This window comes from Lepidochelys kempii, chromosome 3 (genome assembly GCF_965140285.1).
Source record: "Lepidochelys kempii isolate rLepKem1 chromosome 3, rLepKem1.hap1, whole genome shotgun sequence".
NCBI classification, from domain to species: Eukaryota; Metazoa; Chordata; order Testudines; family Cheloniidae; genus Lepidochelys; species Lepidochelys kempii.
Window position 1 is genome coordinate 100,502,536 of NC_136382.1, and position 27,749 is coordinate 100,530,284.

At 41.3% G+C, this 27,749-nt stretch overlaps 1 protein-coding gene across 4 annotated transcripts in view; it reads left to right on the forward strand.

Moving 5' to 3' along the window:
* Window positions 1-23,702, forward strand: part of TMEM200A (transmembrane protein 200A) — an 83,038-nt gene extending 59,336 nt beyond the window's left edge. For 3 of the 4 annotated variants that reach the window (XM_073337292.1, XM_073337295.1, XM_073337291.1), the window contains one exon: window positions 20,527-23,702. In XM_073337292.1, the coding sequence (XP_073193393.1) occupies window positions 20,543-22,018 (1,476 nt within the window). In that variant the 5' untranslated portion in view covers window positions 20,527-20,542 and the 3' untranslated portion in view covers window positions 22,019-23,702. The remainder of the gene's footprint in view (window positions 1-20,526) is intronic. The other variant, XM_073337294.1, reaches the window with a different exon arrangement.
* The last annotated feature ends 4,047 nt before the right edge of the window (window positions 23,703-27,749 follow it).

Below are 27,749 nucleotides of genomic sequence, written 5' to 3' on the forward strand. Positions count from 1 at the left end.
GAACGTCAGGATGAAAAGAGAAAAAGGATCAACAAAGAAATGAGCTGTCCCTAATGGCAGCTTGGGGATCTATTTTTTAATGACTAGGACAAAGGAAGAAATCTTTTTTTTTTTCCCTGGCCCCACTACTGTTTTCCATAGTTGGGTCTTTCTATTTTGCGGTTAATCTTCTTGTTTTAACCCCAGCCCCAAAGCACAACTCTTGGGAGTATCACTGATTCTGACCTGCGCTTTTACCCACACACCAACTCAGCTGTAAAGACTTGCAGATTCCATTTGTTAAACATTTCTGAAATTCATGGCTATTTAAAGGGCACTTGTATAGGAAGCAGAACCCAGCCTCTCAATTAGGATACATCTGGTTTACAGCAAAGCCCTCAGTCATCAGCCCAGGACCACAAGAGTCCGGTATACATAGATTGATGCTAGCCACACAGCCTAACCTCTTCTTCCAGGTGTTACCCTACCTAGATACCAGAGACTTATGGAGGTCGCCTGCCTGTACAGCTTATTTCTCTCACTTTTTGCCTATGACCCTAATCCAGCATCTATGGAGTCAATATGCAGCCTTTCCATTGACTTCTATGAGCTCTGTAGCAGGCCCTATGTGGTTGCTAAGGTCAGCTTCTTGGCCTCCTTGAAGACCATGATGTTTCAGGAGAATGGCCCTACCTAGTGATCCACATGACAAAGGTGGGAGGCATGCATCAAGCACACCAGTGAGGGGTACTGTTAGGCAGCATGCAGAAGAGGGTGAACCACTCACTACCAACCAAAGACAAAATTGTGAAGTAAAGGGTGCCTGTGACTGGAAGGAGTAAAGGGGTAGAAAAGGAGGAGGGATATTTCTGGTAGGCTTTAGTTATATAGAATTGAATCCTCAAAATGAACCACCAGGGTTTGACCAGCTCCCGGGTCAAGTAAGCAGTCCTGACTGTGTTATATAGTTCTCACAGTTAAAATGGTGCCTGCTTTGATTCACCTGTAACTCAATTCTCAGTGGTCTTTCTGTCTCATTGATTTCTCATTTGCTGTAGATACAGAATCATGTGGTTCATTTGATTTTTTTTTTTCATTGCCTCTTTTCTCTCCTCCATGTTACTCTCTTATTTAGTCATCTGCACTGGTTAAGTTATGAATTCAGGGTAACATTCTGTCTCTAACATTCCAGGCCTTTGCACGTAGTTCCCTGATCTGGTTCATCTCTGCCTTCTGCCCTCTATGTTCACTCTGTGTGGTCCTTATTGCTTGCATCTCTGTCATCCGTTATCTCAGTGTCAGGCTTTTGTTCATTTTGGATGGAACTTTTGCCCTCCTGGTATTTGAGCTGCTAATTCCTGTGCATATTTTAAAACTAAACAGTTTTTCATCCAGTTACTTACTTAGTTAGCCTGCTGAACTGTGACATTGGTGGTTGTTTTTGCTGCAGTACATTGATTGCCTTGAACAAGCACAGACTAACTTGTTTTCTCTTTTATGGCCCTTCATGGCCTCTCACATACATATTATCAACCTGCCAATCATATCTGCAGTGCCATCCTTGATAGCACATTTCAAGGTTCCTTCCCCACTCTAAACTCTAGGGTACAGATGTGGGGACTTGCATGAAAGACCCCCTAAGCTTATTCTTACCAGCTTAGGTTAAAAACTTCCTCAAGGTACAAATTTTGCCTTGTCCTTGAACCCTATGCTGCCACCACCAAGCGTGTTAAACAAAGAACAAGGAAAGAGCCCATTTGGAGAAGTCTTCCCCTCCCCCCCCACAAAATATCCCCCCAAGCCCTACACCCTCTTTCCTGGGGAAGGCTTGGTAAAAATCCTCACCAATTTGTACAGGTGAACATGGACCCAAACCCTGGGATCTTAAGAACAATGAAAAAGCAATCAGGTTCTTAAAAGAAGACTTTAATTAAAGAAAAAGTAAAAGAATCACCTCTGTAAAATCAGGATGGTAAATACCTTACAGGATAATCAGATTCAAAACATAGAGAATCCCTCTAGGCAAAACCTTAAGTTACAAAAAGACACAAAAACAGGAATATACATTCCATTCAGCACAGCTATTTTACCAGCCATTAAACAAAAGGAAATCTAACGCATTTCTAGCTAGATTCCTTACTAACTTTTTACAGGAGTTCTGAGATGCATTCCTGATCTGTTCCTGGCAAAAGCATCACACCGACAGACAGACCCTTTGTTCCCCCCTCCCCCTCCAGCTTTGAAAGTATCTTGTCTCCTTGTTGGTCATTTTGGTCAGGTGCCAGAGAGGTTATCTTCGCTTCTTAACCCTTTACAGGTGAAAGGGATTTGCCTCTGGCCAGGAGGGATTTTATAGCACTGTGGACAGAAAGGTGGTTACCCTTCCCTTTATATTTATGACAGCACATTTGTCAAATTTTCCAATAAGCACCTTTACAATTTTTCCCATGCCACTGCTTCTACAATGTCAAAATCCACAAGGCCACTGTAGAGGAGGTGAATGAGCTTTCTTTACATCTCTTTTTAAGACACACCTATGATAGGATGCCTAAAAAACACTTGATAATGTTTAGGCAACTGGTATCCTGTGACTGCTACTTATTACACTACTAATAATGGTCTCACTGTTACCTTGTGCTCTGCCATCTGTTTGTTGTATCCATCTGCTGTCTCTTGTCTTATACTTAAATTGTAAGCTCTTTGGAGTAGCAACTGTCCCTTCATTGTATGTTTGAACAATGCTTGCCACAATGGGACTCTGATCACTGACTGATTAGCCTCTAAACACTACAGCAATGCAAATAAAATAGATATTTGTGAAAGGTGCCATACAAAATTTTAGATACTAATGAATACCCTTAAATATACTTGAGTATTCATTTTGTTTTCACTTGTCACATTAGCTGTCTGAATTGTCTACTTTTAGAAAAGCATCCCTAGGATGCTATTTTAAAAAAAAAACATAATTGGTAGTGTATATATAGCATGACCATCCCCCCACATACTGTAAACCGAAAGATAAGTAGCTCTGTACATATCTACACTGCAATAAAACACCTGCTGCTGGCCCATGTCAGCTGACTTGGGCTCATGGGACTCAGGCTGCAGGCCTATAAAATTGCAGCAAAGGTATTCGGGCTGGAGCCTGGGCTCTGAGATCCCAGCCTGAGCATTAAAGTCTACATTTCAATTTTATAGCCCCACAGCCTGAGCCCGAGTCAGCTGACACGGGCCAGCTGCAGTTGTTTTATTGCAGTGTAGATGTACCCTCTGTGGTCATATGAATGTTGGTAGATACCTACTGCTTCAATCTATTACAGCTATCTTCCCCCCCATACATTTCTCCCACCTTCCCAACTTCTTCACTCAGCATTCCCACACAGCTGACAATCCAGAAGCGTTTTTTTAGAAAAGAAAAAACCCACACTTATCTGCTGGTGCTTTGTAGTCTGCAGAGGCAGATTTATTGACCTTCTTTTCTCTTGAGCAATGTATCAAGAAATTGGGTTAATGATTTAGAGATAGAAAACTGACTAATATGAGCAATCCTCTGTGATGGTCTGAAGAGACCCTAAAGCAAGAAACATACTATAAATTTTACAGTAATTGGAAAAACATAACTCTAGATTCTCTTTCATGTGGCCTTTTAACTTCTTATTGAAATAATCTCTGGGTTGCTTATAAAAGTATCACAATCCAAATCACCAGCTTTTAATATGATTTCCTGAATAGTTTAAGTTTGCATTCTTTTTCATTTCTAATTTAAACACAAATACGTTATTTATATTTTAGGTATCTGATTCTGATCTTTACACCAAATTGGTGTAAATAAGGGGCATCTCCCATTGATGAAATTAATTGATGTACATCTGTAACTGAGAGCAGTCAGATTCAGGACCAAGATAAGGTAGCTTATTAACAACATAGGGCCAGATTCTACCTACAGGTAGAAGTGGGTCCCCTAATAGCTTCAAAAAGAACTTTGCATGTGTAACTGTGAATAAATTTTAACCTATGATGTGCATTAATAAAGCTTTCATTTAGGTATGGGTCACTTGCTATGTCAGATTTTATGTACTGCTGCTCAATTCCAACATCTGTCTGAGCGAGGTTGAGGTCCTGTCCACAAACCACATAATGCATCTAATTTATGAGAGGCATAAAACCAGACTCTGTGAATGAAGAGCTTCCGTTTTCAGCTAAATACAGGACCTGAAACACATCCATTATTAGGTCTATAACTGGTACCTCAATTCTTTAGCCAGTATTCTATTTATTGTTCTTCATATGTTAGGGACATTCTCTTTTTTTCTCAGTCCTGGTAGCCTACAGTTCTACAAACTCTTTATCAGGAATCCTTTCTGTAGTGGTAGTGACTGGTACTGATTTTGAATGTGGTGTGATACATTTTCCACAAATAGCTGAGCAGAAGTATACTGATTTATAGTTTCACAACCAAGCAACAACAACTTTGCCTTGTTTCAGAGTGGCTACACTCTGGGACAAAGCTGGAGTTAGAAATAGGTATTTGAAATCTAGTTCTGAGTGCATAGTGGACAATGAGTTAGGTCTCAGGGAGTGCAAGGGAATCCTGGGTGCTCTGTGGCAAAGTAGGTAAGGGATAGGAGGTGGGAGTGTTGGATCATATTAAAGAAGTTCTGTATTAAAATCACAAATGAGTTTGATTCCCCATAGTTTAAATTCCGGGGTATTACTAATTAAGAGGTCTCTTGGTTTTAGGTATTGTTTCTCTCCCTCTATGCGTGAAACTTGCAAGCTGCTAATTGTGTTAGTACATTCTAAGACAGAGTCTGTTCTCAAAGCAATTCTTTGTAACAACAACCACTCACACAGAGAGAGACTCAAAGCAATACTCTGTAACAACAGAAACAGCACCCAGAGACTCCCCGCTCTTTTGTTGTATTCATCTCGCTTTGTTAACAATTGTGATTAAAATAGAGATAGAGGATGTATGTGGATGGATGCTTGGTGTGGATAATAACTGAATGATCAGGGAGGTGCCAGCCTAAGAATTCAGTGTCCATCGGCTGAAGAAGGCGTCAAGTGGAAATAACCAGAGGATCCCCGGAGGGCAGACTGGAATCCACCCAACAGCCTCAAGAATGGGAGAACCAAAGAACAAGATAACATCTGGCAGCACGGAGCCGTCAGAAATGTGCCATCTGCTGATTGATTCAGCAACAGCATGATGAAGCAATTCCCATAGACTGACATAGGAAGAAATTCCTATAAAAATGGACTCTGGTAAGTGAGAACTTTGGGGTCTGATTCTGTAAACCAACTTCCAGGAGCATCAGATGTGCATCTGACAAGGCCCTGTTCCCGCCTCATGTCCAGGCCACCTGTGGCCACCTCATGTCCAAGCCACAGTGGCTTGGCATGAGCAACTCTAAAGATGGTAACTATGATAACAACCTTGCAGAACCTGTGTGTGTGTGTGTATGAATGAATGTGTGAATAAATATGGGATTGAATGGAATGTTATAGCTATAACTAACGGCTTACTATGATTCTTTCTGTATTCACAATAAATGTGGCATTTTGCCTTTTCCCCTTTAATAAGATCCTGCTGGTTTTTATTTTATTGGTATAACAGGAGCAAAGGCTGACTGGTTTGGGTCGAGGAAGGGAAACAGGTATCTGAGGTAGGGAAGGCAGAATGGTGGAGGGAGGGCTATCTGAGCAGAAGCAGGTCTCTGTGTGAACAGGAATTGGACCACTGGGTGGGCAAACTAGAAATACAGTATGCTGGCACAGGAAACTGTTCTTCCTTAGTATCTCATTGGCCCTTATTCTAGCTAGGGTTTTTAGATGCCTGAGTTGATGGGAATAGGAACTTCCCTCACATGGAAGAAGGCACAAAGGCACTGGATGGCTGCACTCCTCTTTTCTTACCACAGCTTCCACTTTCTAGCTTCATGTTGTTGCTGCTGGTTTTCATCAGTTCAAGCAGAGGGGTGACAAAGTCAAAGGATCAGCCCTAAATCCTGTGCCCTAACATCGTGGATGCTGATAGGGTTATCTAATGTAGAAAAAAATAGCTAAGCAATTATATATTTGCTTAAGGGAATTTTGCTGCCCAAATCCCTATGTACCATTCTGATAATGTACACCTCTATGTTTCAGCATGACTTTCTCCTAATGTCTCATTACTGATATGTTGTTTTGGTCCCTGCAGATTCTTGCCATCTGCAGTTTTGAGTATTGTAACCAAAGTATGGTCATTCTATGTCATTTTAACACTAATGGTACTGGGTAAGGTCCCATTTCAAAAGCGTTTGTGAGAAGAACTCATTTGTGAGTGCCAAATTTAGGCTTCTTAAATATTTCTTTATATTGAGATATTGACATTCCCATAAGTGCCCCCTCATGATTTTGTATATATGAAATATTAATTCACTGTTTTTGTATGACTTAAACTGATTCTGAGAGACAAGGTGGGTGAGGTAACATCTTTTATTAGACCAACTTCTGTTGATGAGAGAGACAAGCTTTTGAGCTTACACAGCTTTTCTTCAGGTCTGGGAAAGGTACTGAGACTGTCCCAGCTAAATACAAGTTGGAACAGATTATTTAGGATAAGTAGTGAACACATATTTTAAAAGACCATTCAAGGTGAATTGGTCCATTAACACCACTGCAGTCATAGGACAAAAAGGGAGGTTAGTTGGTTACAGATTGTTGTAGTAAGACATAAATCCAGCATCTCTATTAGGAGTATGATTTTTAGTGTCTAGCAAAGTTATGCATTTAAGCACCAAGGCTCATCTTTTGAAGGTGTTGTGCAGGTTTCTTATGACAGTGAGGACTGAGAGGTCAGATACAGAGTGATTATTTTGTGAAAAGTGTCTCCCATGTGTGATATGGTATTTTTGTCTTTTATCATTTATCTGTGTGAGTTCATTCGAGAGCATAGCGGCTATCTGATTTCACCCATGTAGTTGCTATTGGGCCATTTAGTGCACGGGATGAGGTACACCACAAGTTGGAATAGGCATGTGTAGAACCCAGGGATCTTCAAAAGTGTGTTGGGGGTGGAGGTAATGACTGCAGAGATGTTAACAGGCCACTTCACCTTGAATGGTTTCTTACAAAACATGTTCACTACTTTATGTTAAACAATCTGTTCCATCTTGTATTTAGCTGTGACATTCTGGGTATGTCTATGCTACAGTGTAAGCCCAGGGTTAATTGAACCCAAGTTAGTAGACCATGGATTTGTTAACCTAGAGCTTGAGCATGAATGCTCATTTGTAACTCCAGGTTAGGAATTGTTGAACTCCTGGAGCTCCAGAGGCTACACTGCATTACGTGAGCCTGAATCCAACCACCCATAGCCCAGACTTCCTATTATCCTCCTTAAATGTGGATACTCCAGCTCTTTGTCCATGGTGCAGTGTGGGGAAACTTGACTATCCACCAAACTGGACTGTCCAGAAGATAAAGAAAATTGGCCCATGGGACTGTGGAATACTTTTGGCAAACTCCCACGGTACATCTACACTGGAATAAAAGACCCATGGCATGGCAGCAGCTGGCCTGGGTCAGCTGACTCAGGCTTGCAGGGCTCAGGCTAAGGGGCTAAAAATTGCTGTGTAGATGTTCGGGCTCAGGCTGAAGCCCCCTCATGGGATCCCAGATCAGGTTCCAGCCTGAGCTCGAATGTCTAAATAGCAGTTTTAGCCCAGCAGCCTGACCCCCGTGAGTCCAAGTCAGCTGACCCGGGCTAACTGTATGTGTTTAATTGCTGTGTAGAGGTACCTCCAGAGCATGAGTCCATTGGGGCTGTGTCTATACTGCAAAGCAATAGGGATTGAACCCTGGATCCCAGCTTGACTCAGGCTTGAACTCTCCATCCTCGTGGGTAGGTCTAAACTGCCATTAGACACCTGCGGCTGGTGTCTAATTGTAGTGTAGACGTACCCTGTGCAACCCTGGATTAGCACGATTTGTGTGTAGACGGAGGGGGGTTAGGCTTGAGCCTCAGTTCGAACCCTGGGCTTACATTGCAGAGTAGACATACCCTCGGAGTACTTTTCCCAGACCTCAAGAGGAGCTCTGTGTAGCTTGAAAGCATGTCTCTTTCTTTCACTAGCAGAAGTTGGTGCAAGAAAAAGATACTATCTTACCCATCTTGTGTCTCTGATATTTTGGGACCAACATGGCTACAACAACACTGCTAAATTTCTTTTGGTATCTTAGTTTTCATAACTTCGGGCTAGCTGTCAACAAATTGAGTATAAGTGTGAATGATTAGAAGCTCTAATGATGCCCTCATGTGGATGTTTAGCTAGTTCACACTAATTTAATACTAATTTAAATTGAAAGCACTATATAGCTTTACCATACATTTTATAATGGTTTCTTCATAACTTCAAGGTATCACAAACATAATTCAACTGTTCGTGGCAATGTCATTTAGCAAACGGAATATTTTTTCAAATAATGCGTTTTCCATTCTTTATTAATACTGATTTGTCCTTCATTAGTAGTCTGCCTCTCAAAAAACACAATATTAGCTTTAGGAATTGTATAATATTAGAAACAACCTAATACTAGGGGTGATGTAGTTCAAGGAAATTTTTAGACCTTTATCAATGCCTTGTTAACACTGCAAACAAACAAACTTATGATTAAACTTTTGTTAAAATGGTTGTAACCCAAATCTGGTATGCTGTTACATGATTTAGTCTTGCCAATGTGGACAAAAATAATCATGTTATAACCATCTTCTAGAGCCATGGCTTTTTAACCCTGGCAGGTATCTAGTCTAGAACATCATTCTCTAACATGGTTACAACAGGCAATTTTAATAAACCAGATTACAGTATAACATGGTTCAGCCACAACCATATTTAAATATAGTTACTTTTGTAATGTTGATGAGGTCTTAAATGCTAACAGGTATTTATGATGGCTGATTAGTCAAAGGGCCCATCCCACTACAAGTATAACTACAGTCTAGCACACTTGCCTGACACAGGTAGGGGTTTCAGTGTTCTAACACTCTTCACTGTTAGCTTTGATGGGACGACATGGTTCTATAACACTGTAAGGGGATGGCATTTTAATCTAGGTATTGGCTACTGGTAAAAGTTTCAGAAGTGCCTAAGTCTCACTAAAAGACACTTAGGGCTTGTCTACATGGCTTTGCAGTTTGGACTACAGATTGTGAATTGCAGAGTGTAATAGTGGACGCTGGTGGCATGAACTAAAAGGTACCTATTTCAGAGTAGCAGCTCAGTTCGTCTGTATTCGCAAAAAGAAAAGGAGGACTCGTGGCACCTTAGAGACTAACAAATTTATTTGAGCATAAGCCCAGGGGTTAGAGCACTCTAAGGTGCCACAAGTACTCCTTTTCTTTTTGTAAAAGGTACCTAGTTCATGTTAACATGCTCCTCTTTGAGAGAGGACTATGCAAACAAAAGTACCTTTTAGATTGTGCCAGCAGTGTCTACATGGGAGAGTTACACGTTCCTGCGCACTGCAGTTCACAGCCCTGTAGTCCGTACTGCAGGGTTGTGTAGATATGTCCTATGATTTGGGCATCAAAATTCCTTTGAAAATCTGGCCCTTAAAGAGGCAGGAAGGCACTTGTGAAAATCCTACTAGGTGCCTAAGTAGGTTAGGCATGAGGGATGGGATCCACAAAACTCCCGTCAAACTCTGTAGGTGTCTAAACTCATGCAATGCCAAACTTTTCAGTGTAAAAGTTCCCTTGGTAGCTAAGTTTCTGCCTCGTGGGCGGCAGCAGTGCACAGGCCTGTAGACAGCTGGACACCTTTCTCCCACTGAAGCTCCAGAGCAATTCACAAACTGGGGCAAGCTAGATGTTTAGCCGCTTAAGTCATGTGCAGGACTCAATCTGGTAGGTGTGTTCAGGGGCTGCTTACTGGATCAGGTCTCATTAAAAATCCAGTGGTCGTGCCTACTTTATAACTTTTAGCCCAGTGATTAGAGCACTTACCTCTGGTGTGGGCGACTCGGATTCAATTCCCCCCTCTTTACCAGATGGGGGGATCCCTGTGCAGATCCTTTCAGGAGAGTGCTCTAACCTCTGTGCTATGGGATAGTCTGAAGCGTAGCTCCCTCAGCCTCTCTTGTTGCAGCTGTTCTTCTGTGGGTAAATAATTAGCAAATGCTTGGAGCAGGGGGGCCTGAACCAGACCCTGGTGGGTGCCCTAGCCACTGGACTACAGTGTCATTCTCACTCTCTCTAATCATTGGGCCAGAGAGAGAGTGAGATGGAGACCCCTGAAAGGTGGGATACCTCATTCAAATCCTTTCTCCCTGTCTGCAAGAGAGGGGGGAATTGAACCTGGGTCTCCTACAGCTCAGGCACATGCTCTAACCCCTGGGCTAAAAGTTAGTTATGAAGTGGGCAGCACACCCTCACTCTTTATATGACGTGAGGCAGGCAAGCACATAACTTATACCTACAAGAAGAGCCTCAGCTGTCTGACTCCAGGTGGCTGGTTCCCATTCGTGGATTGCTAGCAAGGATAGGTGTTTCCTTGCAGCCTGGATTTAGGCACCTATCTCTGTGAGAAGGGCGGGACTTAGCACATACCCCTGTGGCCAGCATGTCTCTGGCTAGCTTAGGGAGCTCCCTGCCTAGCGTACTGGGTTTTGTGGATCCCATTATATAGGGAACCTAGGAACTTAACTCAGGCTTTGTGGATTGCAATGTGTTCCAGTGATTTTCTAGGTACCAAAAAGTTAGGTGCCGACACATTCAGCATGGCAACCCTTCAGTCCCTAGATGGATCCCACCCTAGGTGCCTTTGGAAATGTGACTTAGGCTCCTAAGTCATTTAGGCGCTCTAGGTTGCAGAGCTGCTAAGGAGAATGTTAGATAGGCTCTATTTAACTCCTGCAACTCTGAAGGGTCATATTTTATATAAATGAAATGTTTTTAGATCAGAAGGAAAACTCTTCTAAAGCATCACACAGTTTATGCAGACTTTGATTTCACATCTGTCAGCATACATTCCTTAACCCTCCCTTTGGATCTCTTCAACAGGGAATTTTGTGCCTGTTGTTCTGTCTGCCACTCACTGAGTACGTATACAGTGGGAAATTACATTTTGTTAAACATGTTAATTAACACAATTAATTTAGCATTCAGTGTAGACAAGGACATGTTGTGTTTTACATCATGACATTGTCTGCACTGAGTGTGTCTAGACTAGAGTTTTTGCTCATTTAAACTCAAGTTGAAAGATTGCCGGTTAACTGGAGTTAGCTAGTATGTCTGTAAATGCTAGTTTAGAGGCTCCACAAATGTTTGTGGCTTAAATACACCACCTTATTTGTTTAACGTTGGCTCAGTGTACAGAAATGAATGGGTCAACGATTAAGGGATCAAGTAAATAAGCCCAGTATTTACAAACTAAATTATTTCTGAGTGTTTTGGGCATTGTTCTTTGTTTAGATTTAGGGGGGAAACTGCATTCATCCATCTTTCGGCACACCGAGCTCCAGAATGTTTAACCATGCTCTGACTTCATATCCAATCTCATATGCCAAGTCACACAAACCTCTTCTTTGCTTTATACCACAGAGAGTAAGCCTTCTATTCTGCACCCCCACATGCTACACTTCAGAAGTGTCAGAGTCCTTTGAAATATTTATTTCATGATTTATGGTTGATGTCTAATCTCCACTCTCATCTGCATCATGTAAGATTCAATCTAAATTCCCATTAGTTTTGTATATTTGGGATTTTAGATTTAGAGATGCTTAGCTACAGAATTATCTTCCAGTATCCTTTTTCTAATTCTAGAAGAAGCTCCTTACCCATATTTCTCAATCTCTAGAAGATAAAAGCAGAACAAAGACAAATGCGTATAAATATGTACAAACCCACATCCTTCACCTACGCAGTTGAAATTAAAATGAGCTCCTAAAGTTTTCAGCACAAAGATTTCCTTTCAATTGTATCACAAGCAGATATAGCTTATGACATAAAAGATGAAAAATACTATACCTGTTTCATCTAGAGGTGCAGTTTGTCATGGATTCTTTTCTTATTCCTAGATATTAGGACTGATAACTATGAATGAACTGGTATATTCAATATAGATATTTGGACAAATAGCTAATACCTGCTTCTGATCAAAATACTGATTTTGATTGAAACAATGATTTTACATAAAATAAAATGCTGAAATGGCTTAGAGACAGATTCTGCCACTTTACTCATAATGGGTAGTACCTTACTTAAGCTAAACCAAAGTAAATAGAAGAAGTTACACAGCCAGATCTCAAATAAACTGGAAATTCAATCAATTATAAGCAAGCACAAGAAATTCTAACCCCATTGGGTTTATTTTCCTGTACGCACATGCCATTTTTATTCTTCTTTCCTTTTTAAACAATACTACTGCTTTATTAATATGGCCCCTTGTAAAGCAGCCTTTTCTCATATGCCATAGATTTCTTGCCATTTTTATTCTCACTCTTCCTTTAGCTCCTTGGATTTGTTTCTTGTCTCTGTTATGTGACACAGACTGTATCCTCACATAGCAGCATATAGAAAAGAGAGAGAGTCTCTCCTTAAGGAAGGAAAGTTCATTATGCACAGTTCTAGAAGGATTACTGTTCTCAACTTTTTATTATCAAGCTAGCACTGTGACTAAACGTAGTGCATTGAGGCTGTTGCACCTTTAGAAGCTAGCCTGTCAACAAGACATGAACTCAGCTGGTATAGTACAGCAACTTAGAATAGAAATGTGTTGTATAAAACAAAGATGGAGAGGCAGGTGGGTTTTATACCTGGAATTCATCTCAGAACAGGTGTTTTGTGACTAATGGAAGGGAAGGGCTTGCTATACATTGTTTGGGAAGTTGTTAATAAACAAGACCACCTTGGCGACTGGTTTATTAGCATATAATAAACTCAAAATAAAGTTGCTCCTGCCCCAGTCTCTCACTCAGCACAGCCCCTTCCCCTGAGGTCCTGTCTTCAAGTTTCTATGCTGGGCACAGCTTTTCAGCCCTTCCCAGGCTCTCCTTGGGTTTTGGGAATCACCATCTCCAACTGCAGATTCTGCTTGGTACTTTACTTTGTGTTGTGTCACAAAGTACTCTGGCTCAGTTATGCCCACTGAAAGCATTTTGGACTTGTTTTAGTGTGTTTCTCTTAACCTTCAGGAAGCCCACTGGGTTTATCAGTCACTGGCGCACTCAACCCCAATTCCTCCGAAAGGGGCCATTCACTCTATGACAGAGCCTCTTGTTAAAATATTGGCAGTGCCTCAATGAAAGCTTAGCCTATAATTAATTAGTTGTTAAGCAACTGATGCAGGAATCAAACCCTTCATGCTTTGCTGGCATCATGGAAATTAATGACCTACGTGACTGTTAATTTGCCCAGCTCCTCAGCTATGGCTGACGAGCACACAGTACAAATCAGAAGGGACTGGCGTGTGGACTCTTGTGATCTTGGTCTCCCTGCACTAAATTACACTGCCTGCCCATAGCCATATAGCTGGGGCTTACCTATCCACCATTGGGTGCAATTACTACCCCAGTTTCCCCATTAGCCTGCGGGTAGTTTTAGCCATCTGATTAAGTTAGAAGAACTCCACCCCTTCTGGGGTAAACAAACATCCAATGGCAGTCCACAACAAACTGGCTTCTCCAGCTGTTCCTTCTCTCTCTGTCTCTCTCTGGTTCCTTTCTGAGCCACAGCCCTGTGTTTGAGCAACTTTGCCCCCATACTCGATGCAGGGAAGTGAAAGGGGAGAATTCCTCCCAGCCTCTCTGGAAACCCCAGCCTGGAAATGCTAAACAAGAAGCAGGTACAAATCCAGGGTCCAAATCCATACTACTGCTTTTACCCTGAGCTAGTTCCTTTACCTGCTTCCTAGCTCATAGAATCGTAGAACTGGAAGGGACCTTGAGAGGTCATCTAGTTCAGTACCATGCACTCTTGGCAGGGCTAAGTATTATCTAGACATGTTCAATCCTTCATCTTTCGGTGCAGGGCTCACTGCTCTGGGTCTAGGCCTTGCCAGCAGTCTTTCCCCAAATGGACAACTTATTCTCCCTAGGGTCCTTACTGCCCTGCATGCCTCTAGGTCTCATGCTGAGCCCTTCTCATGCTTCTTTCCACTGTCCATCGCAGGCTGCTCTCTTCAGGCCCTACCCAGGCTCCAGTCACCTCCTCACTGGAGAGACCCATCAGCAGCTGCTACTCACCAGGTCTTCCTTTCTTCCTGTCTGTGAAATGCACCATAACTCCCATTAGACCTTTTTGGGCAACATCTCCATAAAGCCTTGCCAGAGAAACAGAATTGTGCTGAGCCATAAGCCTACCTTAAAGGGCCCGGCATACGTTGTTACAGGCTCTGAGGGGCTGATACAGACTCTGGCCATGCTTCCTTCACTGTCAGCGGACAGAGTATGGTGCAGGAGCTAATACACCAGCTCTGTGCTCTTGTAAATTTCTACCAAATTGCAGTGATCCCCCTGAGGTTGACTAAGCTAATTTTTAGGAATACATAAGAATGGCCCTACTGGGTCAGACCAAAGGTCAATCTAGCCCAGTATCCTGTCTTCCAACAGTGGCCAGTGCCAGGTGCCCCAGAGGGAATGAACAGAACAGATAATCATCAAGTGATTCATCCCCTGTCGCTCATTCCCAGACTCTGGCAAACAGAGGCTATGGACACCATTCCTGCCCACCCTGGCTAATAGCCATTGATGGACCTAGCCTCCGTGAATTTATCTAGTTCTTTTTTGAACCCTGTTATGGTCTTGGCCTTCACAACATCCTCCGGCAAGGAGTTCCACAGGTTGACTATGTGTTGTGTGAAGAAATACTTCCTTTTAAACCTGCTGCCTACTAATTTCATTTGGTGACCCCTAGTTCTTGTGTTATGAGAAGTAGTAAACGACACTTCCTTATCTACTTTCTCTACACCAGTCATGATTTTATAGCCCTTAATCATATCTCCCCTTAGCCATCTCTTTTGGAAGATGAAAAGTCCCAGTCTTATTAATCTCTTCTCGTACGGAAGCCGTTCCATACCCCTAATCATTTTTATTGTCCTTTTCTGAACCTTTTCTAATTCTAATATATATTTTTGGGGATGGGGCCACCACATCTGTACACAGTATTCAAGATGTGGGTGTACCATGGATTTATATAGAGGCAACATGATACTTTCTGTCCTATTATCTATCCCTTTCTTAATGATTCACAGCATTCTGTTAGCTTTTTTGACTGCGGCTGCACATTGAGTGGATGTTTACAGAGAACTATCCACAATGACTCCAAGATCTCTTTCTTGAGTAGTAACAGCTAATTTGGACCCCATCATTTTATATGTATAGTTGGGAGTATGCTTTCCAATGTGCATTATTTTGTATTTATCAACATTAAATTTCATCTGCCATGTTGCCCAGTCACCCAGTTTTGAGACATCCATTTGTAGCTCTTCACAGTCTGCCTGGGTCTTAAATATCTTTAGTAATTTTGTATCATCTGCAAATTTTGCCACCTCACTGTTTACCCCTTTTTCCAGATCATTTATGAATATGTTGAATAGGACTGGTCTCAGAACAGACCCCTGGGGGACACCACTATTTACCTCTCTCCATTCTGAAAACTGACCATTTATACCTACTTTTTGTTTCCTATCTTTTAACCAGTTACCAATCCATGAGAGCACCTTCTCTCTTATCCCATGGCAGCTTACTTTGCATAAGAGCCTTTGGTGAGGGACCTTGTCAAAGGCTTTCTGAAAATCTAAGTACACTATATCCACTGGATCCCCTTGGTCCACATGCTCAGGACCGGCTCTAAGCACCAGCAAAGTAAGCACGTGCTTAGGGCGACACATTTCTAGGCGCAGCATTCCGGCCATCCCAAGCACATGCTTGCTTTGCTGGTGCCTGGAGCCCATCCTGTCTCCTCCCCACGAGCACGACTGAGGACTTGGAGCTGGGCGTCGCAGCCCCGTGCCGGCAGGAGCAAGCGGTGGGGGGGTGGGCTGCCCGGTCCCTCCAGCCAGGGCACAATCACCTCCACTCCCGCGGTGCCAATCCCAGTCTGAAATGGCTGTAGCAGCCCTGCCCACGGCCCCACGTCTTGCTATGCTAAGACTATGCTATGTCTTGTTAAGACAAAAAACCCCAAACGTTGCAAAGTGCAAACATGTAAAAGCCAAAAAAAAAGGGGGGAGGGGGGGCAGCCAAAATTTTTTTTGCTTGGGGTGGCAAAAAACCTAGAGCCGGCCCTGCACATGCTTATTGATCCCCTCAAAGACCTCTAGTAGATTGGTGAGGCATGATTTCCCTTTACTAAAACCATGTTGACTCTTCCTCAACAAATTATGTTCATCTATGTGTCTGACAATATTTTTCTTTCTTGTAGTTTCAACCAGTTTGCCCATTCCTGAAGTCAGGCTTACAGGCCTGTAATTGCCAGGATCACCTCTGGAGCCCTTTTTAAAAATTGGCGTCACATTAGCTATCCTCCAGTCAGCTGGTACAGAAGCTGATTTAAATGATAGGGTTACAGAGTAAAGTTAGTGGTTTTGCCATTTCACATTTGAGTTCCTTCCTGCAGCAGTAGCACACTGCAAAGTGGCCTCAATAGGGAGGGAATCTGGGGAATTCTCTCCTTCCTGACGGAATCACTAAACTGTCTTTGGAGCTGACATTTTTGTTGCATGAAAACTAGTACAACTGCAAGTTGGAAGGTCAGAAGCTTAAAAAGAAATCTTTGTTCTTTAAAAGCTATATGGTGACTGTGATGCTTTTGCATCAGCAGGCTGAAGATGTTATGTTTTATAGAATGAATTAGGCAAAAAGAGAGCTGCAACCACTGCCTATCATGCTAAACAATATTGTCTCATTGTTTTCTTTTACTCCTCTCTGTCTTAATCCACCTGCAGTCTCTTGTCTGATAGTTCGATTGTAAGCTCCTTGAGACAGGGGCCATCTTTTTGCTCTGTGTTTCTATAGCACCTAGCACAATGGGTCCCTGGGCTAGGCCTGGGGCTCCTAGGTGCTGTGGTAATACAAATGATTAATAATAATTAATAAAAATCTTCCCCTCTCTTTCTCCTTCTTATCCATTGCATCATTATCTGATCCATTTTATTAGCAGGGCTGTAATGTCACTCAGAATGCCACCAAAATACAAGATTGAATTGAAACTTTTAACATACTCCATTTCAGCTCTGAGTCAAAATCTTAAGATTTGCTTGTTCAGATGTGTGTATTCAGAGATTTGTCTTTTCAGTCAAACTGAATATAGAGAGAACTCCAGTGCATCCGATGAAGTGAGCTGTAGTTCACGAAAGCTTATGCTCAAATAAATTGGTTAGTCTCTAAGGTGCGACAAGTCCTCCTTTTCTTTTTGAGTGTATCTGCAGTTCCTCTTTAACATGAATATAATATAGTTTGTAAAAAGCTTCCTAATGAAATGTATTCCATCCTAATAAGTAGATAAAACATTGTGCCATAAACAAGCAATGTACTGGAGCATTGCTCTGTAAGGTTTAATTGCTATCCTTTCTTATAAAGCCAGGTTTTGATCTCCTGCCAATCTAAGTCCATAGTGATTACATTGATTTCTGTGCAGTTACTCCAGATAAGTGAGATCAGAATCTAGCCATTTCTGTTAGCACCAAGGTGAAGCTTAAATCTTTGCCAGCCCTGTACCTTATTTGCTTTATAAACCTGGTGGCAGAGGTGGGGAGGAGGGAGGGAGAGAGATTTTTGTGGCCATGAATTTAGAAGTAATTCTACAATGAGGGTGAGGTCAGGAAAGATACAGGAAAGACAAGGGAATGTTGTCTTTGTTTTCAACTGTTACTCAGGCAAAAAGACTTTTCCAGTCCTGCAGCCCCCTCCTACTACATGTTTTCCCAGAGGGGGAGAGAGTAATCTGTCCTTAAAGAATATAAGGAATCAGGTATTTAGAATGTCTCTCTTTCTCTCCATCAGCTAAGCTATTGCTGAACAATTAATAATGAATAATAGATGCTTTTCTTCTGCAACCTTTGTGAAGTCTGCAAATGGGAAGCATTTTCTATAAAACTTGGACATTTAAGTGTGGGATTTTCAGAAGCACCTAAATGACTGTGCTCCTAAAGGAAATGGGGAACTTGTGCTCCTGAGTTTATGTATTTTAAAAAAATCCCATCCTAAATGTCTGGGACCTGGAGAAGGATAATAGAACTAACCCCAGTATGTTAGCAAATCTGTCAATACTGTATTAGTACTGTTATGGCATGCTTCTCTCTTCATTTACTTTACAGAAAAACTAATTACGTTTAAATTGAACCCTAACAAAAGAAAACATTTTCCACAGACCAGGCCCTGTTTATTTTTGTCTGGAGTCCAAAACAATATTTTACAAAAATTGAGAAGAGTCATCTTGATGTTTGATTGTGTTTTGGCACAAACCTCGTAAGCACATATGTGTATGGGCAAATTTTGTTTTCATTTATCTTAAAAAAAAAAAAATCTGAACCTTAAACACTCAGTTATTTTTAGTCTCCATTCTGGAGTTTTTAAAGTGACATATTTTTAGAATGTATCTTTTCTGAAGCAAGAGACCACATGGCAGTAACACACTGAAGTTACCAAAATAGCATTGAAATGCAGCTCCAGTTTAATTACAGGGCCAGGAATTTTCAAAGAATTCTAAGAGAATTAGGTACCTAATTCCTACTGAAGTTTCAGATGTCAAAAGTTTTCTGAATAATTGTGATTTTTGCTCTCCAAAATTCATAAAGTACTGTGTGTACCCAAGCTGGCAGTCTTTACTCAGGCAAAACTCTGAGACTTTTCATGGAAGCTATCTATTCCTTAATAACAATGAAGCAGTTAGGCCACTTAGGATGTCTCTGTCTCTCCACTCACTAAACAATGTCTGAACAATTAATAATGAACACTGGACACATTTCTTCTGGAGAAGTGCTCCCACCTTGCCCCATTCTCAAACAGTCCTTCTCGCTCACCATTCATGTCATGGTAATGTTGACTGTTACCATGTTGGACCAATTGTGTCCTCAGATGTGCACATATGACACGTTAAGCAAGCCAAAGGGTGTTGTGTGCATGAGTTCAAGGGCAGAACCTGCCCTCTTATATTTAAAAACAACCATAATTTAGATTAAATCTCAGGAAAAACTTCCTAACTAAGAACAGAAGGACAATGGAACAGACTGCTTAGGGGAAACTCCTTCACTAGAGATTTTCAAAAGGAGGCTGGATAGCCTTCTGTCTTGGATGGTTAAACACAAACAAATCCTGCGTCTTGGTGGTGGGGGGTTGGACCAGATGATCCTTGTGGTCCCTTCTAACTCCATGGGTCTATGGTTCTATAAATCACAGATTTTGTTTTTCTTTATTCCCCTCTGTCACTCAGCTTTCTCTTTGTCTATTCACAAAATCTCATCACTCTTGGAGCAAGAGTCTTCTCCTCTACAGCCATTTAAAACTATCTTCCTGTGTACCTCAGCCTATCAGGTCGCCATTTCACCTGAGCACCATTTCTGTACTCCCTGGCTCGTATCTTTCAATTACTCATGCCCTCGCTCTTATTTGTTAACATTCTTTCGTGTATTATTTAACCCTAGAAAGCATTCTGAAAGATTCTGTACAAAATAAAGTTTTATTTCCCTGTATTTTGTTGGATGGGTACTTCCTTGGCCACTCTCAAATGTAATGATCTGACAAGAACTATTTCTACAGCTGTGCACATTCCTCATGATAGTTTTTTAAAACAGTATTTGTTGAAGTTTCACATCATTTATAGACACCCAGGCAGACAGGTGAACCCAAGGGGAAAAACTTACTTCGGACAACTAGATGATGCTGGTTCAGAAAGAAGGATGTAAACAAAAATCCATGGGGCCTTGTGCTCCATGAAAAACAAAGAAAAAACTTAGGATTGCCATGTGGAAAAGGGAAGCATTATTAGGTAAAGGCAAGAATGACCCTGTTATTAGGAATTAAAAGTCTAGTATTAATAAACTTAATAATTGTAGTAGTAATAATAATGGAATGTATTTTTAAAAATACACTAAAATCTGTGATACTCATTGTCCTAAAGATGATATTCAGTACAATTAATATTCACACTAACGGTAATTGTTTCACAGCTTTTAAAAGCTTTTTTAGCTAAAACTTCAAGATTGTCTAACTGAGATAATGTCGATTGCGTTGTTAGAGACCAGTTCTGAACGATGCCATATATTAAGCATTTTCAGTAATTTCATTTTATATACTCCTGACAACTCACCGTGTGCCATCTTATTAGTTTTCCACTATATCTCTATCAATTATGCCAGACATATTACCTAGCTTTACTGTGCTCAAAAACCAGTTTGTTTTCTCAAATGCCATGTACATCTGAAAGTTGCCATTTATGAAGAGCTGTTAAAATGTAATGGCTTTTTAAAGTAATATTTATTTTAATAAAAAGTAAATGTCTGATTAACAAACATATGTATATTATATTGAAATTACTTATATTAGTATTTCTGTTTTCTTTTCTAGCGCAGAATACAGAACTATGATAGCAACTGGTGGAGTAATAACAGGGCTGGCAGCCTTAAAGAGGCAAGACTCTGCCAGATCTCAGCATCACCTAAATCTTGCCACATCACCAACTTCTGAAGAGAAAAAGCCAGTCAGACGCCGGCCCAGGGCTGATGTAGTAATTGTTAGGGGCAAAATCCGACTTTACTCCCCATCAGGATTCTTTCTTGTTTTGGGAGTGCTTATCTCATTCATGGGAATTGCAATGGCTATCCTTGGATACTGGCCCCAAAAGGAACAATTTTTAGGTCCTGAAGCTAGTCTAGCCTTAAATGAAACCCAGATCATAACAAACCAAGGTGGAGTTATATTTCGTTTCTTTGAACAACATTTACACTCAGATAAGATGAAAATGTTGGGCCCCTTTACTATGGGCATTGGAATTTTTATTTTTATTTGTGCAAATGCCATCCTACATGAAAATCGTGACAAGGAAACAAAAATCATACATATGAGAGACATATATTCCACTGTAATAGACATGCACAGTCTGAGAATCAAGGAACAAAAGCAGTTGAATGGCGCTTACACTGCTTTATTGGGGGAAAGTGAATTCAAGCATAGTGGGAACTCATGTGCATCGCGGTTGGCTGCAAACACAATTGCACCTTTCTCTGGCTTCAGGAGTAACTTTCGAATGGACAGTTCGGCTGAAGAAGATGAGGTTGCCATAAATGAAGACAAGAACACTTCTAACCTTCTACCACCTTTGCTGGCTGAGCATTCTGGCTCTGTCTTTGGACTCTACCCTCACACTAGCAAGGCAATGAATGACAAAAATAGTAGCTCTATAAAGTGTGAAACAAAGTCAATTGTATCATCCTCCATTAGTGCTTTCACACTGCCTGTAATTAAACTAAATAATTGTGTTATTGATGAACCTAGTATAGACAATATCACTGAGGATTCTGAGATCACTAGAAGCCGGTCTAGAAATTTGTCAATGGACTCTCTAGCCATTTCATTAACTGATACCAATGAACCCTACAAACCTGCCAGTGCAATGCTACCCCGAAATAATTCATTTGTAGAACCTCCATCCAGTCAGTTCAAATCTTCTATAACTCTTGGACCAAGCGCTGGAAAACTTTTATCACCTGGTGCTGCCAGAAAACAATTTGGGTCCAACGCATCTTTGCATCTTCTGTCTGCACATTCAAAATCCTTGGATTTAGAGAGGGGTCCGTCAACACTCACTGTCCAAGCTGAACAAAGAAAACACCCCAGCTGGCCCAGATTGGATCGAAGCAACAGTAAAGGATACATGAAACTAGAAAACAAAGAGGACCCAATGGATAGGTTACTTGTACCCCAAGCCACAGTTAAAAAGGACTTTACTAATAAGGAAAAGCTGCTTATGATTTCAAGATCTCATAATAATTTGAGTTTTGAACATGAGGAGTTTTTGAGTAACAACCTAAAGCGGGGAACTTCTGAAACAAGATTTTAATATTTAAATTACAATTTACAAAACGTCCTACAGTATTTTTAAAAATATTTTGACAAGTTTCTTTTTCAGTGAAACTGGCACAAGCCTGTTTTTACCGAATGCTTATGGCACATTCAGATTGGCTTGTGTGAACAGAGATCATCATCTCTGTAATGCCAAGAGTTTCATGTGTTAGTAACATACAACTGTAATACTGTATATTATCACCACTCAAATATATGTTCGTGCCACAGATCCCATATTCTCCAATCTGTTACTCTTTTGTTTCTATATAAGCACATGACTTTTCATCACTAAGTCAAAAAACCTGCATCAGAATTGGAGCTCCCATAAGCTTCTAGTCCGTTCTTTTAGTGATTGCAACATTCTAACAATGATGCTTCCAGTCTAGGATGAAAAGTGAGTAGCAGTATCTACAGGAATTGCCAAATCCAGACACACATTGTCTTTTACAGATGATACATCTTGGTAACTGCAATCCTAGAATGTCATTGTGTTTACATGTTGGGGTGGGAGGGTAGAAGAAAACTGGGCAGATTAAAAACCATTTTTGTGAACTCACTGTAAATGGTCAAGTTGAATACCAGTGTTGTGAATTCTAGTTAACTATGCTTTGTGATAACTTTCTGTATCCACTATAATTTAGTACTGCAATTCAAGAAAACCATATGTAGAATAACCATGGCTTGGAAATTTGCAAATTTTTCTGGGATTAGTTATCCAAAGTGCATTAATTGGCAACAGCTTTACAAATAAAATGTACAAACTTAATTAAAAAGATCTGAACATGATGAATAACAGGATTTTAGAATTATGATGTACAGTATGATATTGTGACAAATCTAAAGAGAATAATTAAATATATTATATATAGTGTTTACAGTAGCCAAAATTTAAATAACAGGATTGCTATGTTTGAAAAAATTGAAACAACAAACTGTACAATTCAATATTTACACTAAGGTTAACGTGAAAGCCCAATTGGCTAAATTTAAACTTGTATATTTTGCATAATTATAGCTTGATGGCTCAGGGGAGGTTTAGCTGTGATAAATTGCATAGAAAGCTTTTGCAAACGATTGACATTTAAGACAAAAAGCGTTCTCTCAGCAAAGCACGCTTCACAGTTGCAGTTGTAGGCTAAGAAAGTTAATACGAATGACTCTACATGCATCCGATGAAGTGGGCTGTAGCCCATGAAAGCTTATGCTCAAATAAATTTGTTAATATGTAAGGTGCCACAAGTACTCCTTTTCTTTCTACTAGAAAGTTTTCATTTTTCCATTAAGCCATTTAGGCCTTGATCCTGCCATGACAGCCACACTTGAGAACTCCTTCTACCATTCACCAAGCAGTATTGGGGCCTTAACTGGTCATCTTTAACAGATGTTTGATACTTTCACTTCATCTAAATACTCAGGAATTGTGGTTTTTTTTAAAGGCTTTCCCCAAAAAAGAATCAAAAGTTAGAATGTTGTTGTACTTCAGTTGATCATGAAAGATGAAAGACAGAAATATTTCTTTTTTTAATTTCCAGCTCCATATTTCAACAATGCAATGTTTATGTGTCAAGAGCATTACTTGCTCAGTGAATTTTTGCATAGTGTTACTTGTTAGAACCTCAAGCCTATATATTGTAACAGAGTTGGCTAAATATTTTGCTATGAAGCTTTTAATAACTTTCTGGTTCGTGTTCTTAATACATTTGCTATTTTTTGAAATAAAATAAAATGTATATCTATGTCTATGGTAAGACTGGTTTCCCCCCCCCCCCCCATACATAGGCTTTCTCCATATCTAGGAATATCATACATTACATTTGTCAAACATATTGGTCCATTACTGGATATTTGCCTGTCCCTCCCCTTGATTTCTTTTTGCCTGACATCCACATGTGCACATATCAGGATAGCATTTGGGACACTGTAGTTCAGCCATCAACTTATCATTAGAGAAGCCTAGATTTAGGGTCCTATTCCAGTACTTTCCATATTCTGAAGGTTTTCTGTTGTGTCGAGTCTTGGCCAGAGTGACAGCTAATCTACTCAGAGTACCCCACTGATCAATCCATAAAGCAATGTTGGTGTCACCTGGAAGGGGGAAAAAAGAGGCTGATCCTCACTATATATGCAAGTAAGGTGCTGATTACTTTGCTATTGCCATTCAATATTATTATTATTATTATTAATTTATTTATTATTTATTAATACCAGCACCTTCCTCTTACATAGTGCTTTTCATTCATGGATCTTAAAGTGCTTTACAAAGGAGATAAATATAATAACTAATAGGTAAGTAATGTTGAATTCCACATTATACATTCAGAGAATGAAATTATCAGGCTCAATGGCAAGTAAGGTACTTTACTATCTTTGCAGAGAAATCTATTACATTCTATGGGGAACTGATCCAAAAACCCACTGAAGTCAATGGGAGTCTTTCAGTTGTGTTCATTGGCTTAGAATCATGCCCTGGGTGCCCAAAATTGAAGTTCAGCAGGTACCTTTCTTCTCAACAGTGCCATTGGACTCAGTAATACTGCTAGAGGAATAAGGAATTATTCAATACAAGTGCATGTATCACAATCTGGCCCAACAGAAATGAGAGTATTATAGGGAGAGTTGATATTGACGCCTTGTGATGGGGTATACCTGTCCCCTACTGGGCAGGAAGGGGTTAACCCTATACTGAGTGCTGAGGAAGTCATGCCCCCTCACTCCTGCTGGGCATACTCCAACTGGAACCACACCATAAAATGGAGAAGCTAAGCACAGTTTTCCTTGACCGGGGAAGGGAGAGAGCGTGTGTTGCAAGCTCCTGCCCAGGAGCTATCGGAGCCCCAGACCGCAGAGGCCAGGTGTCAAGGTTCCTCCCCCACTCTGAACTCTAGGGTACAGATGTGGGGACCTGCATGAAAAAACCTCCTAAGCTTATCTTTACCAGCTTAGGTCAAAACTTCCCCAAGGTACAAAATATTACACCCGTTGTCCTTGGACTGGCCGCTACCACCACCAAACTAATACCGGTTACTGGGGAAGAGCTGTTTGGACGCGTCCTTCCCCCCAAAATACTTCCCAAAACCTTGCACCCCACTTCCTGGACAAGGTTTGGTAAAAAGCCTCACCAATTTGCCTAGGTGACTACAGACCCAGACCCTTGGATCTTAAGAACAATGAACAATCCTCCCAATACTTGCACCCCCCCTTTCCTGGGAAATGTTGGATAAAAAGCCTCACCAATTTGCATAGGTGACCACAGACCCAAACCCTTGGATCTGAGAACAATGAAAAAGCATTCAGTTTTCTTACAAGAAGACTTTTAATAAAAAATAGAAGTAAATAGAAATAAAGAAATCCCCCCTGTAAAATCAGGATGGTAGATATCTTACAGGGTAATTAGATTCAAAAACATAGAGAACCCCTCTAGGCAAAACCTTAAGTTACAAAAAAGATACACAGACAGAAATAGTTATTCTATTCAGCACAATTCTTTTCTCAGCCATTTAAAGAAATCATAATCTAACACATACCTAGCTAGATTACTTACTAAAAGTTCTAAGGCTCCATTCCTGGTCTATCCCTGGCAGAAAACAGCATACAGACAGACACAGACCCTTTGTTTCTCTCCCTCCTCCCAGCTTTTGAAAGTATCTTGTCTCCTCATTGGTCATTTTGGTCAGTGCCAGCGAGGTTACCTTTAGCTTCTTAACCCTTTACAGGTGAGAGGAGCTTTCCCCTGGCCAGGAGGGATTTCAAAGGGGTTTACCCTTCCCTTTATATTTATGACACGCCCCCCAAATCTCAGCTAGGGTGAAACACTGGCTGGGATTTCTTCCTGGAGCTCTAGGAAAAACAGAGTTAATAAGACACATGCATCTCTAAATATACTACCAAGTACATAAAGACTAACAATATTTTCCACATCTCAAGGACGATTTTAACCAGTTGATTCTGGGAAACTTTCACGGGAGAGTGCATCAGCCACTTTGTTAGAAGCTCCTGAGATGTGTTGGATGTCGAAATCAAAATCTTGGAGAGCTAAACTCCACCGAAGAAGTTTTTTGTTAGTTTCCTTGATGGTGTGAAGCCACTTCAGTGCAGCATGGTCGGTTTGCAGGTGGAAATGCCGTCCCCAAACATATGGGCGTAGCTTTTCCAGAGCGTAGACAATGGCGTAACATTCTTTTTCAGTGACTGACCAGTTGCTTTCCCTCTCAGACAGTTTTTTGCTGAGAAACACTACAGGGTGGAATTCTTGATCAGGTCCTTTCTGCATTAAAACTGCTCCCACACCACGCTCGGACGCATCTGTGGTTACTAGGAACGGTTTGTCAAAGTCTGGGGCCCTTAGTACAGGGTCAGACATGAGTGTCGCTTTAAGCTTGTTAAAGGCCTTCTGACACTTTTCGGTCCACTGAACAGCATTTGGCTGTTTCTTTTTGGTTAGGCCTGTCAGTGGGGCAGCGATTTGGCTGTAGTGCGGTACAAATCGTCTGTAATAACCGGCCAAGCCTAAGAAGGATTGAACCTGTTTCTTTGACCTTGGGACAGGCCACTTTTGGATAGCATCCACTTTGACCTGTAGGGGGCTGATAGTTCCTTGACCCACCTGGTGTCCAAGGTAAGTCACTCTGTTTAGGCCTATTTGACACTTCTTAGCCTTAACAGTTAGTCCTGCCTCCCTTATGCGCTCAAGGACTTTTTGTAGATGTTCCAGGTGGTCTGCCCAGGAATCCGAAAATATGGCCACATCGTCAAGGTAGGCGACTGTATATTCTCCTAATCCCGCTAGGAGACCATCTACAAGTCTTTGGAAAGTGGCGGGTGCATTTCGCAGCCCGAAAGGGAGTACATTAAATTCATACAGCCCGTGATGTGTGGTGAAGGCTGACCTTTCCTTGGCAGATTCATCTAGCGGTACCTGCCAGTACCCCTTGGTTAAGTCCAAGGTAGAGATGAACTGGGCCCGTCCCAGTTTCTCTAATAGTTCATCTGTGCGTGGCATTGGATAGTTGTCTGGGCGAGTTACAGCATTTAGCTTACGGTAGTCCACGCAAAAACGTATTTCCCCATCTGGTTTGGGAACTAGAACCACTGGAGATGCCCATGCACTTTCAGAGGGGCGGATTACACCCATCTGTAACATATCCTGGATCTCCCGTTCTATAGCAGTTTTAGCTTGAGGAGACACCCGGTAAGGTTGGACCCTAATTGGGTGAGCATTACCTGTGTCAATGGAGTGGTATGCCCGTTCAGTCAGTCCTGGGGTGGCTGAGAACGTTGGCGCGTAGCTAGTGCACAGCTCCTGGATCTGCTGTCGCTGCATATGCCCAAGGGTCATGGAGAGGTTTACCTCTTCCACACCACCACCACATTTCCCTTCGTAGTAGACACCTTTGGGCCACTCAGCGTCGTCTCCTCCCTGGGCTGTAAACTGACAAACCTTTAATTCTCTGGAATAAAAGGGCTTTAGAGAATTAATATGGTACACCTTAGGCTTCCAGTTGGAGGTGGGGAATGCTATGAGATAATTAACAGCTCCCAGGCGCTCCTGGACCGTGAATGGCCCTTCCCACGATGCTTCCATTTTATGGGCCTGGAGCGCCTTTAAGACCATGACCTGGTCCCCTACTTTGAAGGAACGCTCTCTGGCATGTTTATCATACCAGGCTTTTTGCTCTTTTTGAGCATCCTGTAAGTTTTCTTTAGCAAGGGCTAAAGAGGTTCGGAGG